The sequence below is a fragment of the Arabidopsis lyrata genome (genome assembly GCF_000004255.2).
Source record: "Arabidopsis lyrata subsp. lyrata unplaced genomic scaffold ARALYscaffold_4, whole genome shotgun sequence".
Lineage (NCBI taxonomy): Eukaryota > Viridiplantae > Streptophyta > Magnoliopsida > Brassicales > Brassicaceae > Arabidopsis > Arabidopsis lyrata.
Genome location: NW_003302552.1, coordinates 18,864,891 through 18,888,442, shown reverse-complemented (window position 1 = coordinate 18,888,442; position 23,552 = coordinate 18,864,891). Strand labels below are relative to the sequence as shown.

The following is a 23,552-nucleotide window of genomic DNA, read 5'->3' as shown; positions in this document are numbered from 1 at the left end:
CAGAATGAGGCAAGTGGACGTTACGGTGACACCGTTGGTAAGAAGAGAAGATGCCTCAACTTTTAAGGCTTTTGAGGAAGGAGAAGGACAAGGAAATTTGGAGGTGACAATGGGATGTAGTGTTGGAGAGGAAAGTGCAGAAATGGGGCAGATAAGGTCGCAACTTACAATGGGGGAGACAATGTTTACTGAACTTGTGGGGGACGATATTGTGATGGGTAGAGATGCCGCACCGTTCAGGGACAACGCAGTCGGCGTTGCGCAGGACAAGGCTAACATGAATCTTAGGAAAGCTGGGGATTCAATATATATTGGGCGGATATTCCAGAACAAAGGCGAGTTGCATAAGGCATTAACTGTGTACTCTATAAAAAGGCTATTCAATTTCCGAATAAAAGCTTCCGACAAGACGCGTGTAATTGCAGTATGCCATGATAAAAAATGTAATTGGAGGGTATATGCAACGTTTCACGAGAACTCGGAGAATGTGGAAATTCGAACAGCGAGTCTAAGACATAGTTGTGATGTGAAAGTGCGGTCAAAGTACGGGATGAAAGCAACACGATCGATTCTAGGTGAGTTGCTAAAAGCAAAATATGCGCATGGAAAGAAGGGACCTAGAGCCTGTGAACTACCAGAGATAGTATTGGCTGAACTAAACGTTACCATATCATACATGAAAGCTTGGAACGCGAAAGAGATGGCAATGAAAAAAGCTCGTGGCAGTGAATAAGAAAGCTATAAGTTCTTGCAGACATATCTCCATCTGTTAAGGACAACTAATCCAGGTACGCTGTCCACAGTCCATACGGATTATACTGAGGAGGGGGAAATCCGTTTCAAATATTTATTTTTTGCGTTTGGGGCTTCAGTTGCTGGGTATAAGTATTTGCGGAAAGTAATAGTGATAGATGGAACACAGACTAAAGGGAAATACAAAAGCTGTTTAGTTGCTTCCAGTGGACAAGATGGAAATTATCAAATATTCCCATTGGCATTCGGAGTCATTGACAGTGAGAACATAGCAGGGTGGACGTGGTTTTTCAAACAACTGTTACAGTTTGTCCCTGATGAAGACGATCTTGTCTTCGTCTCCGACAGACATGCGGCCATATATGCTGGACTAAGGACAGTGTATCCACTTGCAAAGCACGCTTGCTGCACTGTGCATTTATTTAGGAACGTTGTCCACCATTTCAAGTGTGAGGGGCTTGCTAAAATGGTGTCCAATGCGGCTAGATCTTACACTGTGGGAGATTTGCGATATTGGTTTGAAGAAATTCAGAAAAGAGACATCAATTGTGCCAATTATTTGGTAGAGATAGGAATATCTCATTGGACACTTGCGTACTTCCCAGGAATGCGATACAATGTGATGAGCAGCAATATCTCGGAGTCCCTAAATGCTGCAATGCAAAAAGCCATAGATTTCCCGATAGTGACGATGGTAGAATTCATTAGGACTATGTTAATGCGTTGGTTTTACGAGAGAAGAGAAGCTGCAACTAGAACGAGGACAAGATGTACGCCAGAGATCGAGGAAATGCTAATAGATCACCTGAAATTAGCGACAGATTGTGCTGTCATAGCAGCAAGTGAATGGATTTATCAAGTAAACGACGGTTTTGGTATCGTTTTCACTGTGGATCTAGAGAAAAAAACATGTACTTGCAGAGTATTTGATGTGCTAATGGTGCCGTGTTGTCACGCTTTAGCCGCGGTGGGGATAAGGAACGTGGACATTTACTCCCTGATCGGGAACTATGCATTCGTGACGGAGTGGCGTAAGCTCTGGCGTGCCCATATTCTACTTCCGCCTAAGGAAAAAGACACGGAGGTCCCAAACGTAGTTAGTGAAATGGTTGTGAATCCACCAAAAACAAGAAGACCAGGCGGAAGACCAAAGACAGTACGCATACCATCGCGGGGAGAGTATCAGGTAACAAATTAAGAGTCTTAAATGAGTTTTGTCCTTCAACACAAAAAAATTAATTGTGTCCATGTATGTGTTGCAGGGCAAAGGAGGGAAGAAAAAAAAACCTAACAAATGCACCACATGTGGGAAGGATGGCCACAACAGAGCAACTTGCAAAAATCCTATCTAAGTTTTAGGGAATAATACTTCGGCGGCTTTTGGTCCATGAAGTATTGCGGAAAAGAGGGTTTATCGTTACGTAGGTTGGATAGGCCACGGGAAATTTGTTTAGTCCATGGCTTAACATCCAATTTTTTAGTCCATGGTTTAACACGGAAAGTATAACTAATATATATTTATCTTTTGGTAATTGGATGTAGTATGACATGTATGGGTATCTTTTGGCAAGCACATCTCACAACTTATCGAACAAAAACTATATATATTTATCATATACATCTTCGCGGAAGACAAAAATATATGGGAGACCATATAAAGGAAAAACAAACAAATCATAAGACCCACCAATTAACACAGAGAGGACAGGGGTTCCAAACATTACAGTTGGAACATTCTGAATATCGACGAGGGGGATGGATCAAGTAGCACGTATAGCCAGTCCAGTTGAATCTAAGTTGGGTTGGGGCAATCTTCTTAATATCGGATATCACAAGCTTGGCCACACGATCAGCGTTGCGAGAAGAGACAACTTCTTGTTTGAATAGATTCATGGCGATGATCGCATCCTTAGGTCTATTAATAGAGACAAGGTAGAGACCCTTGGTGAAAAGAATTTTGTCGGATGGATCGGGTATATGAGCGAGCATGTGCATTGCTTCTTTGATTAAACCTTCAACTGCAGCGAGCCTAATGCTCTCTAAGTAACAAGCAGCAGGATTTCCAGCCTTTACACATCGTAAAACAAAGAAGTAAATGGGTGAACCGATGAAAACATTTTGAGGATGCGCTTCAAGGAGAGCCAGAGAAGTCTCCCGCAAAACAGAAGGATCAAGTGCGAGACGCATGCCAGCGTTCCCAGAGAGAATAAGGGGACCTAAGTGTCGGTAACATGACTTACCAACAAGAAGGACAATCGATACTCTAAGATGTTTGGGAAGCTTTTGCCACAAAAACATATCAAGGAATTGGAATTAGGAATGGTTTAGCACAATGAATGTTGTTACTTACCTATATATAGATGGGATTACTAATTAATGGTTGGGGACAATGAATGCTGCTGTTAGAGATTTTGAATTAGTAGTTGGGGACAATGAATGTGGAAAAGTAAATACTAATTAAAGTGACAAGACCTATCTCATTACTAGGTGATTAACTATTCTAAGGGATAACTGTTTAGCAGTTTCGTATTGCATTGGGGGACGTGAATATATAATTTACGGTAGCTTGTCGGCATAGAAATAAGTAGATCTGGGGCGAGATATCTTGATACTTCATATTTTTACAATATATATAAGTTGTAGAATTGAGTCGAAGCTTGGAAGCGTCTCGGGTACAATAATCGCGTGTAAGCAAAAACACGTTGGGAGGACACGAACGTCTCTAAGTGATAGCTTCATATCTTAAATATAGATAACTTGTAGAATTCGGGCTACAATAAAAGAGGGACGAACATTACACGATAGTCCCCAGTAGACAACATGATGAAAAAAATGGGGGACATAATAGCCGAGGGATGAAAAAAGAGCTATTAAAGCTACATATAAGTGCCAAGCACGAACGCGGCTACGGGGACAATAATCGCAAGGACGAGAACGATGATTTTAGGACACGAACGAGCGACGTCGACAATGGAACGAGGGGAGCGTTGCAAAAGACATAAATTCTGCTGAAGCAATTTAATGTCTTCCTGGTAAAGGTCCAGACGATCGCACATCAAGGCAAGATCCATGTGCTCCCCGTTAGGGGCGGTAAGTAGGAACTTAAGGTGTTCTTCCTGTTCCCTAATAGAGCACTTAAGCGCAGAAATCTCCTCCATAAATCCCTCGTCCAACCATTTAACAAGATGGCGCCCAGGTCGGTCCTGAATACAAACATAGCAAATGTAACTATAGTAGATCGAATTATTGAATATAGTAAGAGTGGGATTTAAACTTACATCTCTCTTCTCGCACTGATAAAACTGCCTGCCAGGGTTGTCCTCGGAGAGTGAATTCGCAAGTACGACCGTCCCTCCGCAGTAACAGTGACGAGGTATACCAATATTTTCAAAAGACATTGGCCCGGGATAAACAGGTCCATAAGAACTAAGAGATTCTCGGGATGAATCGTTCGACTGGGTATAACTATGGAGGCCCATGGTTCGTGGGAAACAATTAGATGGTAGAAATTATGGAGTAGGCTGGGGGGAGTTTGAGAGAAAGGGGATAATTGTGTAGATGAAGAGATCATTAATGTGGAGAGATAAATAGAGACTGGTGCCCAAAAATCTTGAAAAGAATATAATATAAATTTATTAAGCAAAAAGTTACCTTTTCGCTGATGTGATGACACAGAAGGAAAATCATGGGGAAGCGTAACGGGTTAGGGGAGAGAATAGTGGAGAGCAACTGGCTTCTACTGTTGTTATTGGGTATCTAAACGTTGACTTGTTTGTAAAAAATGCCTATCCAAAATTGCGACAGGACAACATAATATAGAATATTTTAGGAGACAGGATCTCTGTTTGCGGAGGACAACCTAAATATCCAAGTAGTTCCTAAATAGATAGCAGTTTAAAAATATTTAGTTCCTAAGCATCCAAGTAGCATCCAAGAAGAGTAAATAATTATTACAAAAAGACATAAGTTCTTAAGCAGAAATATTGAAAGGGGGATCACAGCCGGAGAGGCTGAACAAACTCCTCGAAGATGTCGACAGCAAATCTCATCCGGATATTCTCCACAAGTTCTTCAGTTATGCTGTCGTGACTAATGTTTTGGAAATGAAGCTCAATGTACTTCATAGCAAGCGGGCCGCTGTCGTCTTCATGTTCGCTTTGAAAGATCTCAGGAAGACGATCAAAGGCGAACTCAGGGGGAACTTGATGATTGCAGAGAACATCTTGGGGGACAAGTGATTTGATGATAAAAGGAAGCAACACAACGAGAGGTTTCATGAGCACGCCCATCTGTTTGTCGGTTTTGGCAGCCACGTTAGGGTCAAGAACACCTATGGTACCCTCTTTCAGATCTATGACAAGCGCAGCCCAGTGGCCCCCAGACAGATGTAAAGGCGCGTACAGAGTGTCGACATCAGAAAACCAAGCCTGTCTCGTGAATCGGCCAGGGACTATACCCCTGACGTAGTCCCGTATCTTACTGTTCCACGGCCACTCAGATTTACTTTTGGACTTCTTGAAACGAGAATAGAGTTCGCTAAGGGTAATCGAAAACCATGAATCAAGTATGGCAGACCTACTCTGGACCAAAGTATCCCCAAACCTCCGAGCCAACAGGCTTAGCATGGCATCGATGTGCTGGATTGTATAGAGGACAATAATTAATTTAAGGGACATGATATTATAAAATACAGGTATCATTGGTTTACAACGTACCTCTTGGTGGACAGAATGGTGAGGAGTAAGCATATCCTTAAAAAATGATCTGGGGACAACATGTGCATCGAGGACGAACTCCCTGACCATTAATGGAAAATAGTAATTTAAAGGTTTGGGGAAAAAGAAGTAAGTAATGAATTCAATAAGAAACTGAATTACCTCTGGCGATAAGATTTGAGAGTGGACAAGAAATGTTTCCGAAGATCATCATTTACTAGGACAAACGGGTGCAAAACCTCATCAGTTGATTGGGAAACACTGTTGGTCCCTGTGGATTCTTGTCCCTGGACTGGAATAGGGTCACGGAAACGGTGGGGTTTATTCCTTGCCCTTTTGGGAGGGAGGATCGGCTTAGAAGAATCCCCGCCAAGAGAAGAAGATTTTCTCTTTTTCCCAGAGGGACTTTTTTCTGAAATTGCCACACCACCAGTAGCATTTCCCTATAAAAAAAGGTATTTTAGGGAAAGGGACAAACAGAACCACAATTAAAATGCTGAAAATTTATGAGATACCTCTTGATCGTCAACCAGTTGTTCATCAGCACCTCTTGAGGATTTAAAAAGCTCTGGCGGCCATGCTTTGTTTGCCTAGATGAATGGGCACGACAGGTTAGGGATAAGAAATTAGAATTTGCGTTTTAGTTATTTACAGAAATAAGTATTATACCTCGTCCATAGCTTCATCTTGGTGATCCTCGTCTTCAGACCTTCCTTCACTATCACCACTACTCTCGTCACCCTCTTTGGGTTCGTGGTCCCCAGAAACAGACTTATCCTCTAAAACCTCAGTCTCAACATCGTCCCCGGAGACATCAACAGACTTTTCAATTACTTCCTCCCTTCTGTCCTCGCACTCAACAACATCAACGTGCTCAGACACACCAACAGACTTATTCTCTATAGCTTCCCTTCTCTCCTCACCAACAAATCCCACGTCCTCAGACACACCAAAAGAATTTCCACCAGCAACCTGTTATAGTTGATTAGAAGAGAGGATCATATCCATGGAAAGACACAAGTATCCACGTTGAAACAGAGACAAACCTGCTCTGTATCTTGATCGTCCTCTGATTCATCAGCCGAACTGATCTCCTCTACATCTTGATGAGGCGTTTGGAAGTCGTTGGGCTAAAAGTAAAGAGAATTAAAAGTAAAAAAGGATTAGAAAAACAAAAAACTCCACCACATAAGAAAACAAATAATGACTTTAGTTAAACTTACGTTGTGATCTTCAGGAAAATTCTCTTTAACAGACTTTCCAACCAGGACCTGTGTAAAATGGTTTAGGAACCATTCCCAGAAAGAGGTAGACAAAAAAAAAATGTAATATACAAACCTCATCTGCAACTTCTTCGTCCTCGGTTTCCTCTGCGTTGTCCTCACTAATGGTTGGCAATGGAGTTTGGAAGTCTTTTGGCTGAATAATATGTAAGAAACAGAGGTTATTCAACGTCAAAACAATAGAGAAGGACCAGAAGCAACAAGGAAACTTACGTTGTGATCAATAGAGAACTTCGAGGAAGAAGGACCAGAAGGAGATGGATGAATGGTAGAAGGACCAGAAGCAACAAGACCAGGAGAAGGTCCAAACGGACCAGACTTAGCAGGACCAGAGGGAGATGCATAAGACTGGTTGAGGTTTTGTAAAACATCAGACACTCCTCCGTACTCAGACCAGGTTTGCCGCTGAAACTCCTCCAAAAGTTGAGAATTACTTTTCCCCTTAGACGGCGATTGAGGAGAACTTGGGGCGGGAGGGTCTATCTGGACATGGGGGGAATCAGAGGTCTGCCCACTAGGGACCTTGTTGATATTTATATTTTCTGGGGGACCATGCGTTTGTCCCTCAGTAACAGCGTTCGTTAATGGGACATCTGCGTGTCCCCCGGACTCCTTGTTTACATTTGCATTATTAGGGGGACCATAGGTTTGTCCCTCAGATGGTTTGTTTTTACCTGGTGAAGCAGCTTTCGGAGGGGGGGTTGTTGGAAACTTCCCACCATGGCGCAGATTGCTAATAATCTCGTCTAAGAGTTCGTCTTTCAATAAAGACTTCTCTACTCCATACATCCGACAGACTTCACCCATCAATTCAACCTTCAATTCCTCTTTCATGTCACGGAACTTCGAATTAACTTCTTCCATGATCAGAGCATGGAGAACATCTTTACCTTCAGTCCCTGCTGGGGGACAAAAGTCTTCATAGACCTTCCCTTTACCTTTTGATGAACCAGATGGACCACCCTGGGGAAACTCAGGCATGTCAGAGTTTATATTTGGACGTCTCACAGGTACCTTCTTGGTCTTGCGAACATTGGGTTCTTTGGGGTTCTCATCAACGACTATCTTTGGCCAAGTACGACACCTACCAATCCAGTCAGCTTGGCAGAACTTGTATCCGCCACCAATAAGGCTTTCCATATAGTCAATCGCCGGGTCAGAGACTTCATCAGGCCAATCGTTGATCGATGGGTGTGGGGGATCATCAGTAGACAACAGCGGGGCAATCCTTAACTACATTGAATTCAATAATTAGTTAGTAAACACTTGGGTACTAGGGTAAAAAAATAATAATGTTCACGAGAAGGACAAAAATAATAATTACCCCAGGAATTAGCTCTGTTTCCATTATGTTGGAATTGTGAAAAGTCTTCAACGGAGGCAAAGTAGTGATTGACCCATCAATGATAGTCTGCGTATCATCAGGTTGATTAAGGTATCTCTCAAAAACTGGGATGGCCTTTAACATCAGCAGTTGGAAGACAAGAGGGAACCCATGGGTTGAAGAGTGAGACTGGTTGAACTTCGCAATTAGGGCAGAGAGACTGTTAACCTTCTGACTGACCTTAACCATTCGCATTGTCAGAAGGAATGATTCTCGTCCCCATGGAAACGCTTCAAACGACTCCAAATGCTGAACCATTTCGACAACTTGAAGAGAAGCTCTCACAGGTTGGGAACTGCAAAGCAATACCCCTTCAACGATCACGATAAGAGCGAGACGAAGCCTTCTCCAGTCATCCATCTTCTCTTTCTTAGGCTTCATCTTGTCTTTCCTCAGCCAGTCAACAATGTCCTTGATGAGGACACCCGTGTGGTCCTCGCCTATGAGAATATTCCAGTACGGATGTTTTTTGGTACATTCTCTCTGCGACTTCAATACATCTGCCGGTGAAGAATACGGCCGACAATCCAGACCAGTGAGAATGGCAAATTCTCTTAACGAAAAACGGAATGGCTGACCGGCAAAAATAAACCATAGCTCGTGTTTTTTCCTTGTGTAGACGCCTCTACACAACATCTGATGTACTAATTTGCCGGAAAACGAACATTTGCGGACAGGAAGCTGAAACAGCGGGCCAAAGCATGAGGCGCGGAGATAATTTAACTCTTTTGTCCCTTCTAGGATTTCGACGAGATCGAGCAGATACTCCGGCTTTGAATAAGCATTAATACGTCCGAGAGGCGGATAGCAGTCAGTGGCGTAGAGCCTTTTCGGAAGTTTGTCCCTGTTTACTACCGGGATCTCCGGTCGCGGCTGATATGGAGAATTTGAGTGGGTCGCGGTTGACTTGGCGGAGACAAAAGGGTCGTCGTCGTCTTCAAAGGAAACCGGGCGCCTGGAACTGCCAAGCGGAGACTTTTGTTTCAATTTACTCGAGGAGGACTTCATCTGCGGCGGAGGAGAGAAAACAGGAGAAAAAATTAAGAATTTCTTTGAAAATCGAACAGTGGAAAAGGAGCATGCAGATGGACAGAAACCCTAGAAATTGGGGACGAAACGATTAAATCAAATTAGATGACTACGAACCAATAATTAGATGACTACAAAATAACTTGTGATTAATCAAGTATGAGGGACAAAATCGAGTGTCAGTTACATTCAAAGAATCTGCCGAAAATGGTTTACCGTAACTAACTTCCGATGAGAGGAGAAGGAGAAGAAAGAGAAAGGGAAAGTGAATGAGAGACGAAAGCGGTTACACTTCTCGCAGGGGAGAGAAGTTTGTGGGGTGTAATTTTGCACGGGTCTCGAGGGTTAATAGGGAAACGAGAAGGTGAGAATGTCAACTCGTTGCCAGACGCAGGCGGGAAAACTGTCTGTGAGGGCAAAATTGACAATTCACAGACAAATGTGGTATGAGTTGAAAGATGGAGAAGAATGTGGTAGATCTTGAAACAAATAGGGAAAATGTGGTAGATGTTGTAATTTTTCCTTCTGTTTTGCTGTTATTATTTTTTTATTATTATCTACTACTACAAAATAGCTGTTCCACTCCCTGTTCTAAAAATTATCGCCTAACCCGATTACTCTCCGCTTAATCGCTAGACTCACCCTTTCCGCCTCGATTAATGATTAATCTTTTAGAAAAATCAATCATCCGATTACTTTCCGCCTAATCCGATTAATTCCCGCCTAATCCGATTATTTTCCGCCTATTCTTACATCTCCCGATTATTTTTTGGTTGCAAGTATAAAACAACTTTTTTTTGTTATTTAAACATTTGAATTGGAAGTTTGTGATATTTTACAATAATTTCTGTTCAAATTTTTAATAAAAGTCATAATTTTTAATAAAAAATCATAAAAATTTGACTTAAAATATATTTTTATGTGTTTACTACAATTTTGAAAACAACATTAGATTAATATATTTTTAAAATATTAAAATAATTTTAAAACTAATCCCCGATTTTAATCCGATTTTTTGATTAATTGCTAGATCCATACCGAACGCTCGACTAACGCCTAACGATTTTTTATACAAGGATTCTACTATTATTAATAAGTTTCTTTTTTACTCGTAGTTGACCATGAATAATTTTGTTACGGAGTTACATGCTCGGAAAATGCAATTTTTATTGGGATCTTCGTCATTTAATAGCCTAGCATGCAGTTTATGCAGATATGAGTTTCAAATACTAATAAAGTATTCGGTTGTAAGAAAGACAAAATATTATACACTAGGGACTAGGCCTTGTATTTTGGTTTCTCACTCATTTTCATAGAAAGAATTTTATCAAAAATGCTAATAATTACAAAGAATAATTATGTATAACTTTGGTTAATTTTTAAAAATGCATGTATTTCATATCCGTAATCATCATTTATTCAAAAAAAAAATTGTTTATAACTCAACAATAATAAATGATTTCTATTGGTTAACAAAGAAAAAGAAATACTCCTTCTGTACCATAAAGAATGATTTTATGAGGTTTTATTTTTGTATCAAAAATTTTATTTTTCTGTAAAATTTTATCAATTAATATTAATAAATTATGAATTTCAAGAATCATTAATTGAGAATTTTAAAATTTGATGAATTACTATTAGTTAATAGTTATGAGAAATAGTTTAGTATAAATAAATAGTGCATTTATAACTAAACATTAAATATATTTTTTAATTGATGTGAAACTCTATAAAATCAAACTTTTTAATTTTCATTTAGAGCGACAAGCGGACAAGTCAACAAAAAAACATCTTATTCTTGAAGATATTAGAGCATGTATATTGGTGAATCTCTCACCAAAATCTCTCACATACAAAAATAATAATAAACTAATAAATAATACTATTTAATTATGAGAGTCTTTAAAAAAAGTGGTAGGAGTCTCTCAAAAAGATAAATTATAAGAGACTTTCACCAATGTTTCGAGAGACTCTCATAATTAAATAATAACTTTTATTACTTTAATATGTGTTGAAGGGGAACAAGACCAAAGATAGAATCGGTGTTGGCAGCGCAGGGTGACGAAAGGCTTCTAGTTGCATCTTCGCCGCTCCTCTTCAATTCTGTTGTGTAATCGCAATAACTTGTGTAAAGAATAGTATAAAAAACTAAAAAAAGCAATAACTGCAGGACGTGTGATATATCTACAATGTCAATGGTATTTATTAGTGTAGTTTTATGGGGTATACACATATACTGTAGCGTTGAATAAGGGAAGGCTCATGACTTTGGAATGGTATGTTTCGTAGTATCTGATCAACGTCAAGCCTTTAAGTTTAAGCTGGCATTTACAGAAATATAAATATCTAGTTTCAGCCCAGCAAGTTGTTGTTTTTTCTTCCGTGAGACAAGACAACAACCATTTTTTGGATGGCATCTTTAATTCCAACCATTCTTATATCCTTTAGCAAAAAAATTCCAACCATTCTTATTAGTAAAGCTCTATACATTAGTTTTTTTTTTTTAAAAGAAAGGCTCTCTATACATGTCTTTCACGTAAAAAAAATCCATGGTGGAGATATATTACATCATCTTCTCCATTTATGAATTGGAATATTTACTTACTCCTGTTTATTTTTTCTGAAAAGTACGCCTGTTTTCTACCAACACCATTTAATTTTCTAGTTTTTCGAAATATAGGAAATGTTCGGTTCCGAAATGTTCTCATTACAAACTATAGAAGACAAGGAATGGTGTTGACAAAGAAAACATACGACTCTTTATCAAAAAAAAAAAAAAAAACATATGACAATGACTTTGATGACACAGCCTACCCAATATTTTTTTTTTAAAGACTTTGATGACAATTTTATGACACTAAAGAATAGATACCAGGACGTGGCAAACTGGGACACTACATGGAAATTGGTATATAGCCGCTGCTAATCCTTTTCGATTACATAGGCCGTGTTCTGATGAACAGGGCCATAGCAAGGAAAACTTAGTTTCAAATTGTGAATAAAGACTGATGGTGACTATATATATATAAACAAAATAAAGAAGTTAGTTACAAACTTATACTACGTACTCAAAATTGTCAAAGTTCTACAACTGGAAAATTGTCAACTTTGTTTGCTCAGTTACCACTCAATTTTGATGTCTTTTTACAAGAAAATCCGTCAAATCATTGTTTTTTCAAAATGAAAAATTTAAATAAACTCTAACTTTAAAAATTGTGTTTATGTGAAATATAATTTAAGACTTTTTTTGTTAAAGAATACTAGTATCATTTAAGACTTATTCATCCTAAACATTTTTTGTCTTCTGATTTGCAATTATAATCGTAGTGAAATACTCATTGATTGATCTTTTCACTTATGAGATTATAATTAGTACTACTATAAACTGAAAGGCAAAAAAATATGAAATCACGGCAAAGTTTGGTGGGAGATTGTGTGAGCAAAATAAATTAATTTAAAATTGATGGCTTGACTTCCCTATCACGTTAGAGAAATAATGGAGATGTGTTTTCTGGTGTTGACTTGCTACGTCCATCTGTTGAGATCTTATTGCTTATATAAGTCCACAATTCCGTTCGTTCACATTGAGCGGTTCCTATAAAATGAAACGACACTCAAAATTAATTTAGAAACCATATAAAAATAATTTAAAATTTGAAGTGCGTCTTCTCATTTCTTTCTAGATAATTAAATTGTCATCTTCAAACTAGCTAAAATCTAAACGCAAATAAACAAGAAAGAGCAAGATATAGAGACCAAAAATAAAAACAACAGATTTGGAAAGTTAAAAAAAAAAAAAAAATAGAACTAGAAAATTATACCACAACAAAAAACATTCAACAAAAAATTAAATAGATAGCAAATTAGTGAAAATAGAGAAGAAAAGATGACAAAACAAAAATAGAAAATAATACAGACACAGAAAAATATAAACAAAAGTTTAAAGACGTGGACAAAAGAGTTAGAATCCATGAAAGATATGTGAACAAAAAAAATCTGAAAATGGGTAGTTGAGAAAGTTAAAAATTATTGCAACATCATATGTTGGATGAATCATAGTATAAAAAACAAATATATATTTTTAAAAAATTGATGGAATAGATTATTAGGATCATCAAAATATATTTTTATATATATAATGGAAAATGTATAAAGGAAATACAAGAGAAATTAATACAACACAAATAAAAATATCTGTGAATATTGCGGGTTCTCTCTTAGTTCTAATAACTAAGTTAGATTAAGTATTCAGTTCCCTCCTTCCCACATGAATACCATTATTGGTAAGAGGAAACGGGTACAACTATTAGTAGTAGTACTCTACACTTACTAATTACTAATTAGTAAAAAAAGATGGATATAAATTCAGCCAAATTAAGTTTTGTTTGTTTTTTGTTTTTATCAACACTTAAACGTAATATACAAATTTAGAACAAATACTAGATTACAAATCATAGTTGTTTAACTCTAGTTTTTTTGGCGTGATATTTGAAACATTGGACTTTATGTAAGGCTGTGATTAGAATTAGAGCGTCCCCCTAAGAAAAAATGTCTTGAGTAATAGAATGAGGACCGGAAATACTTGTAGGCTAGCTCCGGTTTTGCCACTACTTTTTATCATTAATATCTTATTCTTATGAAACTTATTATCTTCTGAATAATTGAAAGTTTGTCTGTTTTCCGTGATGGACTCATAATATGTGGCCACTCCATTTTCTCCTATGTCTGGATAAACCGTCTCTACCAAACACTGTTTTTTGATAGATAAACTCTATAACTAAGAGCATGTTTACTCATGAACCAAAATGAGTATCATTAACAGTTTTTTATTATTGTTTCATGAGTTGAAACCAAAAATAAGTATCAATAGATTCACTCCAATGATACTTTTCATCTAAATATCAACCCAAAATATATATTTTTTATTATTATTCATGAAATAATACCCATAAAAGAATCATGAGTAAACATGCTCTAAGAGCTACTAGAGAGAATATTATATTCATTTTTTTTCAAAAGAATTCAATGTGTTATTGTTTTGGAAAATTAAATTCTACGATAGATGGTGTATGTATTTTACATTTAAAATATAATTATAAATTAGTACTAAAAGTGATTTATTTTTATGCTTTGTTGATGAATATATTAATATTCTATTCTATGGTTTTCATATATATGGAATTTCGTAAAAATAAATAAAAATTATAGTGAAATGACATCTACCAAAATATTAATTTACAAATATGGTCCATATGGATATAAGCGATTCATATTTTTCAACCATTTCTCCAATAACCTCACTTCTCTTTATTCTACTACATCTCTACCAGAGCAAGCCTAACTCAATTTTAGAATGATGATTATGATAGTGGGTCGATATTCCTCACTCTTGGTTGATGATAAAAGATGGTGGCAACAATAGGATCAAAAGTGTCTTACGCAAAGGTGCCCAAAAACCATAAGGAAACTTGCAGAAATTGTCATATTTGGAAACCTCTTTAAATCGGGTTTAAAATTATATAGATACATATATAAAAATATCAACATTATTTATTGTGTTGTGTATACTGTAAAATCCTAGTATAGATCTTTCTTATTTCTCTTATTCTTCTTATATCTTTTTCTATTTATTTTTTATATCGAATTCATGGATCATATTCATTCAGCTTTTAATAATTTAGACCACACCTTATTTATCTTGAACTTAAATTGAATGAAAAAATTGTTTTTTCGTCAGCCATAAAGAGTTGAGGGGATATATATGGTCAACCCTTCGGCTCAATAAAGAGGGAAGGCGGATGCGTGCATGTAGTTAGAGTAATGACAAACCCTTAATATTAGTATTGTTATTTATTTGTGTTAGTGTTGACTTCGTAGACGACAATTAATTATATATATTTTTATTTTATTTTTAAATTAATTTCTGAACAATGATCCTACCCAATTAATTATTTTCTTCAAGTCCAAACAAAATTATTTTGTTTTGGAATCATAGTTATTCAGTCATGACAAAACCTTACGTATATATTCGTGTTGTCCAATTATATAGTTGTTGAAGTGTTGACGCGAACGAATTTTTATTCTACAATGCCAAAAACTATCAAGCCCAATTTTTAAAGTCCAGACAAAATGATCATAATTTAAAGATTAGGTGTGGAATTTTTGTTTTTTTTTGAGTAATTTTGAAAGTCCAAACAAAATATTTGAAAATGATCCAGCCCATATCTGATTCTTCGTTCGAATTAGACATAACATAAGTATCACATATGAATGATCAAACTGAGAAATGTAGGAGGTTTTTTTTTTTCAAAATAAATTTACTCAAACAATACCTAATCAGGGGCGGCGTTTGAGGTGTGCAATAGGAGCAAATGTTCCGGGTCCAACTTTTTTTTGGGTAAATTTAAGGGCTCAAATTTTTTTTAGTATGAAAAAAATATAATTTTTAAAACTTTAAGTTATTTTTAGCATGAAAAAGGTCCAATTTTTTTATTTAGTATGAAAATGGCCAATTTTTTTTAAAAAAATTGACATAAAAAAGGTCCAATTTTTTTATTTGTGTATGAAAAAAGGCCAATTTTTAGATTTGTACAGGGACTCCAAATTTATTGAGCCGGCCCTATACCTAATATATATAGAATTTCATCGAATTATTTCATATTAGACCTTGGCATAGCTGAAATAAGATTTTCAGACCAACGTTGGCATTAGTTTAATACTAAACCGAGTAAATTCAAAACCATGAGTTGTTTGGTCAACTTTCATGAGTTGTTAAATTCAACTTTTGGGAGTCAAAGTTTTCGGTAATACAGTACTAAACAAAATGTAGATAGATCATGATTTTTAAAGGACTGGATACAGGCAGATAAAATTACTATATTATGGTTGGGTGGGAATTTTTTGTTTTTTTTTTTGGCTGGTTGGTTGGGACTTATTATTTGTCTTTTTCAATAAGAATAATACTAAACTTTACGTATATGCATATGTATGAGTTGGACGAAAAGTACTGATAGTTCACACAGACACCCCAAATCTTTTTGCGAATATAATCTTACTTTTAAACTCAAAGTTGCCTCTTCTTCGACCGTTCGTGGCATCAAAAAGAAAACGGAGTCAGATTTCCACATAACAAAAGTTTCCTCCGATTCTGCATCATTTTTTTTTTTTGTAATAAACATTATTTTAGAAAAATAGGCCAAAATAGTATTATTGAACTACTTATAAACTATATAGTTTGTAGTATTACTTAAACTAGTCATATTTAGGGAGAAAAGGTAAATCTATACATTTTTTTGTTTTTGTTAAATTGCTTTCGATGGAAGCTGGAGAAACACTATTTGTATATAATAAAAAAAAAAAAAAAAAATTATCAAAAAAATAAAAAAAATTCAAACTTGTTTATTTTTCAAAAAAGGAAGCCGGAATAAACTATGAAGAATTTATACATTTTTAAAAAATAAGTAGAGCCCTTAAATTTGGGGGTCTAATAAAAATCAGGGATCCATTGAGTTAGCTTAGCAAGTTAGCCATTGAGGAAGTCAAGATTTCTTAGTGTAGGAAGACCAATTTTCAAACTGCTTAACTAAGGGAAGCCACATTGGAAGTAAAAGTGATCTATGAAAAATACTCGTCATGATGCCTTATCTCACTCAACATTCTATCACGAGTTGGGACACGGAAGGTGTTAGAAGATAGTTTGGTATGCGTCTCATAATTCATACCAAAGATAAGAGATTAGGCATATCTTTAATATGATTCCATATATCTCTTGAAATAAAATTAGAAAAAATAGAACTACCAAAAAGTAGGCTGCTTTGTTATACCAAAGATTAATCTGATAAGGTTATATGCTTTATCCCACAAATTCAAAACTGAGAGTTCAAGGAAAACTATACGTGTACTTAATTTAATGGTGTACATAAATGTAGTACATAATTAGAGTTATCTTTATGAAGGCAAGCATGACTATAAATATAAGCCAGACTTCGCAAAGACATGCAAAATATTTGAAGAAGAGATGTGTACTAAGCATGAGTTTTTCTCCTTCTTATCTTGGTGTTGATCTCGCGTCAGCCACTGAAAAAAGCTAGGAAGAAAACTAGTGAGAAATTGACACTAATAAAAAAAAAAAAAAGAGCTTTGAAGAAAAAAAATTCTTACTGGATATTTCTTTTTTGTCAAAAAGGAATTCTCATTTTTACATATTGTCTTCAATTGTTTCTTCACACGCAAAAATAAAACAAGAGTTTTGATTCCATACATATTTGTGTTTGTCAATATCAGAAAAATATAGATCGGGAGCGTGTTTTGGTAACAATGTAATCATTGAAAATCAACATTAAATATGGTCTCTAGCCCCCCATCCCCATGATTCCTAATTCCGGAACCCACTCATATTTTCTTCATATATATATATATATATATTTATTGTTTGCTATTAGTGGAAGTTCCAATACCAAAGGCCATCGTTTAAAGAGGAGGTTCGTTTAACATAAAAGAAAAAGTGGAGGCTTGATGATTCTTTCCAGCATATCGTAGTCTCATCAGTTTAACCTTTTTGTATAAGGCATATTTCCTTGAAACTTCATTCATACTCTTGTTGAATTATTTTTATTCATTTCTACATACCAGTTCGTGGGTTTACAGTAAAAAGGCATTTTTTAGACTTCATCTAAGGAATGATAGCAATTTTAGTGAGTTAATTGATTATTTGACAACTTTAACTTTAGGTTTTGGGAATTCTAATATGTGCTTAATCACACTACTCACCAGATAAAGTATTTTTTTCAATGAAAAAGAATAACTATTGAAACCAATGAGTTTACAGTGTGATATTTGGAATAATAATTGGGGAAAAATTAAAATTCTAATCTATATATAATAGCAATCTCAATAAATGTCATTTGCACCTCTCAACGGTTGCATCTTTTTATCGCAAACTTTTGTTTAAATATTTACAGTTATTATTTTTTTTTTGTGTTTTTATCGCATATTTTTGTTAAAATATTTACAGTTATTTTTATATTTTTATCGCATCTCTTCGTTAACATATTTGCGGGCTTTTTTTACAGTTATATGTTTAATTACAGTCGTATCTTTTCAGTTTACAGTTGTGTCTTCATAGTTGCATCTATTTATTTAAAGTTACGTATCATATTATATAGATTTAAATTTTGGTTTCTTAACTAAAATATATATTTTACGGTTGTTTTTCAAAAAGTTGCAATCTGAATAAATATTTTATACAGTTGCGTGTTTTTATCGTAGCACCTCACAAACAATTGGGATTGTTTTGTTGAACCATTGCAACATTTACTTTATTTAACGAACAATTATAATTTTTGATTTATCCTATAAATCGCTAAAATATTTAATTTTTTAAAAACTAAAAATATATATTTTACGATTGAATTTTTTAGAAAGTTGCAATCCGATTGCGTTTTTTAAAATATCTTCTACGGTTGCGTTTTTTTATCGTAACTTTTCGTAAACGGTCGCAACCGTTTAGTTAAGCCATTGCAAAATTTAGTTTATTTCACGAACAAATGAAACTCTTGGTTTATTTATTAAACCGTTATAATATTTAATTATCTACAGTCACGTCTATTGGTGTAACTTTTTATAAACTATTAGTATTTAGTTTTAGTTACTAAATTTATTTAAATAAAATTGTAACCGTTTAATTGAACCGTTGCAATATTTGGTTTATTTGACAAATTATTACAACTTTTGGTTTTGTTTTATGACCGTTATAATCTTTGTTTATTTGACGAATTGTTGTAACATTTGGTATATTTGACAAACGATTGCAACTTTTGATGAACCGTTGTAACCTTTGGTTTATTTGATGGACTGTTATAATATTTGATATATTTGATTAATTAATACAACTCTAGGTATATTTGATGAACCGTTGTAACATTGCCTTTTGTAATACATTTTTTAATGCATTAACCAAAGTTTTTTTTTTAACAAAACATTAGCTAAAGTTATAATATTCATTTAGAGTATATTTTGTCACCATGTTTTTCATCACAAACACTCGGTTCTAATAATTATGTCTTTTACAAACAATTTTTTCTATTTAAACTTTCATGTCTTTGTAACTCTATATATATATATATATATATATATATAAAGTGGTTTAAATTTATTATTTCTTATTGTTTAATATTTTTCATAGAAAATTATATTTTGCTATTCATGTCTATACTTTATCATCTATATCATTATTATTTTTCTCTAAATAATTATCTATCTTGGTTATTTGTTAAATTTTCCGAAGATTGTCTCTTTTTAACATAATACAATTTAAAATATTACATCTTTTTATCGTAATATTTTGATGAATATATTTATAATAGTTTAGAAAATTAAAAAATTGCATCTACTCATTATAACTCTTTGTTCATTATTTGTTATTTATGATCGCATCTTTTCACCATAATATTTTCTAATAATAATAAAAAATCTTAGAAAATGTTTTTAAGGGTTTACGTCTCTTTATCATATTGTTTTGTAAAATATTTCTTTATTTATTGTTAAAAAATTATTTTGAAACTTTTTGTCTCAATTCATTAGATATTTTTTTCTTTAAATTTTTTGGAAAAATCTTTTCCCCCGCGATATCGCGAAGGGTCTAAGTCGTAGTGACAATTAATAATATTGCAAGAACCCAACCTATTATTTCCAAATTTGAAAGCAATCTACGTTAATAATGTTAAGATTGATTTAGAGAGAACTAAAGTTAAATATATTTAGATTCAAATGTTATACTCATCATTCAAAAAAAAAAAAAAAAATTGCACCATTTATTAAAAATGTTGTTTCACCCACTTAAGATTGGTTTCATATCATTCGATCCACACTAACCACATTTATTTTTCTGCATGCTCCATCACAACCATATTTGTTTCGATTCCATCTGGTCTCTACTACATTCTGCATTTGCTCATTTTGATGTAGGAGGAACACAACTATATCTTGATAGAACGGTTGGAACAAACGTAACAGGAAATCTTCAAGCAGAATGACCGAAACATCAAGGATTAATTCCCTTCTAGCTAGGATTAATTCCCTCGACAATCTGTTCTCTCAATTGTTCACATATATGGAGTTGTATCCTTTCATCTGTTTGTATTATTATTTTTCGATATTTTGTGATAAATTAGTTTTGCCGATTTGATGTATATAAAAGTTTTTCATTGGTAATTATAATTCACATTTTTCCCCCAAAATTGCGATGACTTATTAGAAGTAAATATTGGACAAGGGCACAACTTGTTGTAGCAGTCATGGGATCAAATTATGGACACGCTTTCTTGGTCCTCTAACACTCTAACACGTAAGTGGCATGCCGTTTTAAACGAAACTATTATTGTACCAAAGAAACTTTTCTGTGATTTGTTTGTTTAACAAAAACCCTAAAAATACTCAAAAAGCAAAACAAAACCCTAAAAATAGGAATCGAATACACAATCGATTTTTTTTTTCTTTCTCTTTTGTTAAAAGCGACTTTAATCGTCTTTCTCCACCAAGTTCTCCTGTCGAATTTTCCAGATCGATTATGCAAATCTTAAGTAACTGAATAAATTCCTTGGTTTTGACGTGACAAAAGGTGTAATTTGCTTCGAAATATTTTGATCTCTTTTTTATTTTCTTTTGATGATATTTCTCTCTGTAAGCAATTGCCAATTTATAGAAAAGTAGTAATAGGATTATTGTCTTTTGGGACGTACTAATCAAATTCATTCAAAATTTGCAATGTTTTCCAATATAAATCTGTTACTATTTGTTGTTTGCCTTCCCTAACTTGTTCTTTCTTCAAGGAGGGAATTTACTAGAAAACAACTGATTTATTTACTCAATTGGAAAGTATCTCATATTGATATATATAAGTATTGCAGCCTAAGATTGAGATTTGTGTATTATGCAAGAAGATGAAGTTTGGAGAGACGTTTACGGAATATCTACATGGAGAAGAGGAGTGGTTCCTAGAAAAATGTCGTCATGTAGAATACAAGAAACTCAAGAAAGTGTTGAAGAAATGCAAGACATGTAACTCCACAAGATCTAATGATGAACACATTGTCTCATCGGCTACTTCTTTGTCTGATTCATGCCAATGCCAATCTTGCTCTTGTATGTATATCTTTTCTCCCTTATTTTCCTTCTAGTCTTCACACTTAAATAGATGATAACCAATTGAAAATGAGTTGATAAGTATGTCTTTTTATATTCCGATGTTGAATGTTCCCCTCAAGATGATGGTTTTCCGACCTATCTTAAAGTGACTCCCACTTTAGGATCAGAAAACATTTGGTTTCCCTACTTAGGTTAAAATCGGGCTCTAATACCATGCTAAGTTTTATGCTTTCTGATTCAAATTATTAATATCTCATATATCTTACTTTAGGTACGTATATTCTATTTATTTTTGATGTGGGATCCTAATTAACAGGATAATCAAAATGTTTTTTTGATGTGAACTTGTCTAGTTGGTGAGTGTATTTTTTCTTTATTCAAGATAAGGTGGTTGATGTTAATGATGGTGTTACAATTCAGGGTGTGATGAGATGTTCTTTGCGGAGCTGATGAAGGAAGTTTCTGACATAGCGGGATGCTTCAGGTCAAGAGTGAGGCATCTTCTCCATCTTCATGTAGCCACTGGGATGCAGAGATACATGATGAGTCTACGCAGATGCTTCACGGATGAAAAACAAGCTTTACTCCAAGAGGGCCAATTCTTGATTCAGTACATCACCATGAATGCGATTGCCATCCGTAAAATCCTCAAGAAATATGACAAGGTTAGAGAATCTATTGCATGTGAAGAAATATTGCAACCTCATTAAACCTATTGAAAATGTTTTCAGGTGCATAGCTCAGTGAATGGTAAGAAATTCAAGTTGAAAATGCGAGCGGAGCGCATAGAGCTTTTGCACTCACCTTGGCTCATAGAACTTGGAGCCTTTTATATCAATACTGGACTTGACAAAGTTGGAAACTTCAAGAACTCGTTTGGCCGCGTCTCCTGTGATTATCTCAACGACGATCAGCCTATGATGCAACTCATGCTGCCTAATTCAATAGAGCTCGAGTTTGATCTAACTTGCGCAATCTGCCTCGTAACAGAACTTACTCTGCCTTCTACATAGAAAAATGTGGTTTACTTATTTAAATCATTTCTCTAAGGAGGTGAAGAGTAATAATTTGTTGTGGATTAATTGGACAGGAAACGGTATTCAATCCCTACGCTTTAAAGTGCGGTCACATATTTTGTAAAGCATGTGCGTGCTCGGCTGCTTCTGTAATGATCTTCCAAGGGATTAAAGCAGCACCAAAAAATTCAAAATGTCCTATCTGCAGAGAGGTTTGTTTAGATTCTTGCAACATTAAACATTTTCTTCAAGTTTTGTTACCATTAGCTATAAATGAGGTCGATCTTGATTGTATCTTGTGGTAGGTTGGAGTTTACGCAGAAGCAGTTCACATGATTGAGCTGCATCTTCTCTTAAAGATAAGGTGAGACAAATCTCAAATTTTAGATGGCACCAAATCAGTATATGTATGTCCATAAATTTTAAACTGATTATGATATATACCTGACAAAATGATGTTTTCATTAGTTACTAGAAAATGAAGTTTTGATCGAATTTTTGTACTTCAAATTACTAAAAAGGCTAAAGGTTTGGATTCGTTATAAGTTAGTCTCTCATAATTATCTATATTTCCTCTTGTGGTGGTATAGATTGTTCAAAATATATTCATGGAAATCAAATGTTGCAAGAATTATTGATGAGATATATAATGAAGCATCATTTTTTATTTTGTAGAAGCAAAGAGTATTGGAAGGAGAGGATGATGGGTGAACGGTCTGAGATGGTGAAGCAGTCTAAGATGTTTTGGAACGAACAGACGAAGCATATGATCGGTTACTAAGTGTTGGTTTCTTCAGTTATTATCTTCTTTCAAAAAAAAAAAAGTGATGACCAAAAAAAAAAGAAAAAGGAAATATCTATACGTTATTTATTTCTGCCATTCCCTAGATGATACTGAATCTACTGATTCGATTAAAAAAAAATGTCAACAGTAGGAGATTTGTTTTTTTTTTTCTATGGTGATGCACAAATCAAGTTATGCGTGAATACTTTTATGTTTAAGCTGTGTTTTTTTTTTTTTTAATTGTTTAAGATGTTATTATTGCTTATTCATTACTAATCAATTTTCCAAACATGCGGGGATTTACAATAAATGTTTATATTACTTGATGAATTTCAATTTTTATGAAATCATTGTTACACAAAGCCTATATATCTATTTAAATTTTATCGTTACAGAGTATAGCTATTACTTAATTAAAACTTTTTTAAAATAAGGAATTTCTAA

General features: G+C 34.7%; 3 protein-coding genes and 1 long non-coding RNA gene across 7 annotated transcripts; 2 read left to right on the top strand and 2 right to left on the bottom strand.

Moving 5' to 3' along the window:
• Positions 1–963: 963 nt before the first annotated feature.
• Positions 964–2,206, top strand: LOC110228970. The gene is made up of 2 exons (XM_021027470.1): positions 964–1,939; positions 2,016–2,206. Exons 1-2 carry the CDS (start codon positions 1,220–1,222, stop codon positions 2,103–2,105), a joined length of 810 nt encoding a protein of 269 aa, XP_020883129.1. The 5' UTR covers positions 964–1,219; the 3' UTR covers positions 2,106–2,206.
• A 1,287-nt stretch (positions 2,207–3,493) lies between these two features.
• LOC110229529 lies at positions 3,494–9,547 on the bottom strand. Of its 2 annotated transcripts, none has more exons than XR_002332923.1 (11): positions 8,076–9,547; positions 6,965–7,984; positions 6,807–6,887; positions 6,692–6,739; positions 6,515–6,598; positions 6,138–6,440; positions 5,984–6,058; positions 5,631–5,911; positions 5,469–5,550; positions 4,032–5,390; positions 3,494–3,956 (listed from the first exon to the last, which is right to left on the bottom strand). XR_002332923.1 is itself a non-coding variant. In XM_021029993.1 (11 exons), the coding sequence occupies exons 2-11, from the start codon at positions 9,141–9,143 to the stop codon at positions 4,749–4,751; spliced, it is 3,684 nt and encodes a 1,227-aa protein (XP_020885652.1). In that variant the 5' UTR covers positions 9,381–9,547; the 3' UTR covers positions 3,494–4,748. The 2 variants fall into 2 exon arrangements, 1 of the variants encoding a protein (XP_020885652.1); XM_021029993.1 differs by having other exon boundaries at positions 3,494–5,390; positions 8,076–9,143; positions 9,381–9,547.
• Positions 9,548–17,042: 7,495 nt separating this feature from the next.
• On the bottom strand, positions 17,043–18,079 carry LOC110229486. Its single transcript, XR_002332874.1, has 2 exons — positions 17,325–18,079; positions 17,043–17,250 (listed from the first exon to the last, which is right to left on the bottom strand). It is a non-coding gene; the product is annotated as an uncharacterized LOC110229486 (long non-coding RNA).
• A 2,521-nt stretch (positions 18,080–20,600) lies between these two features.
• LOC9317691 (probable E3 ubiquitin-protein ligase BAH1-like) lies at positions 20,601–23,313 on the top strand. Of its 3 annotated transcripts, none has more exons than XM_021029988.1 (7): positions 20,601–20,781; positions 21,101–21,305; positions 21,729–21,973; positions 22,040–22,291; positions 22,399–22,536; positions 22,630–22,688; positions 23,000–23,313. In XM_021029988.1, exons 2-7 carry the CDS (start codon positions 21,104–21,106, stop codon positions 23,103–23,105), a joined length of 1,002 nt encoding a protein of 333 aa, XP_020885647.1. In that variant the 5' UTR covers positions 20,601–20,781; positions 21,101–21,103; the 3' UTR covers positions 23,106–23,313. The 3 variants fall into 3 exon arrangements, with proteins under 3 accessions (XP_020885647.1, XP_002881625.1, XP_020885646.1); XM_002881579.2 differs by having other exon boundaries at positions 20,602–20,781; positions 21,104–21,305; XM_021029987.1 differs by having other exon boundaries at positions 20,602–20,781; positions 21,071–21,305.
• The last annotated feature ends 239 nt before the right edge of the window (positions 23,314–23,552 follow it).

Coding starts and splice junctions, on each gene's coding strand:
- LOC110228970 (XM_021027470.1), top strand. CDS start 1,220: ATGGTGTCCAATGCGGCTAGATCTTACACTGTGGGAGATTTGCGATAT. Junction 1,940..2,015: donor CATCGCGGGGAGAGTATCAG/GTAACAAATTAA, acceptor TATGTGTTGCAG/GGCAAAGGAGGGAAGAAAAA.
- LOC110229529 (XM_021029993.1), bottom strand. CDS start 9,143: ATGAAGTCCTCCTCGAGTAAATTGAAACAAAAGTCTCCGCTTGGCAGT. Junction 6,888..6,964: donor AGTTCTCTATTGATCACAAC/GTAAGTTTCCTT, acceptor CATATTATTCAG/CCAAAAGACTTCCAAACTCC. Junction 5,912..5,983: donor AACTGGTTGACGATCAAGAG/GTATCTCATAAA, acceptor CTTTTTTTATAG/GGAAATGCTACTGGTGGTGT.
- LOC9317691 (XM_021029988.1), top strand. CDS start 21,104: ATGAAGTTTGGAGAGACGTTTACGGAATATCTACATGGAGAAGAGGAG. Junction 21,974..22,039: donor TCCTCAAGAAATATGACAAG/GTTAGAGAATCT, acceptor AAATGTTTTCAG/GTGCATAGCTCAGTGAATGG. Junction 22,537..22,629: donor AATGTCCTATCTGCAGAGAG/GTTTGTTTAGAT, acceptor ATCTTGTGGTAG/GTTGGAGTTTACGCAGAAGC.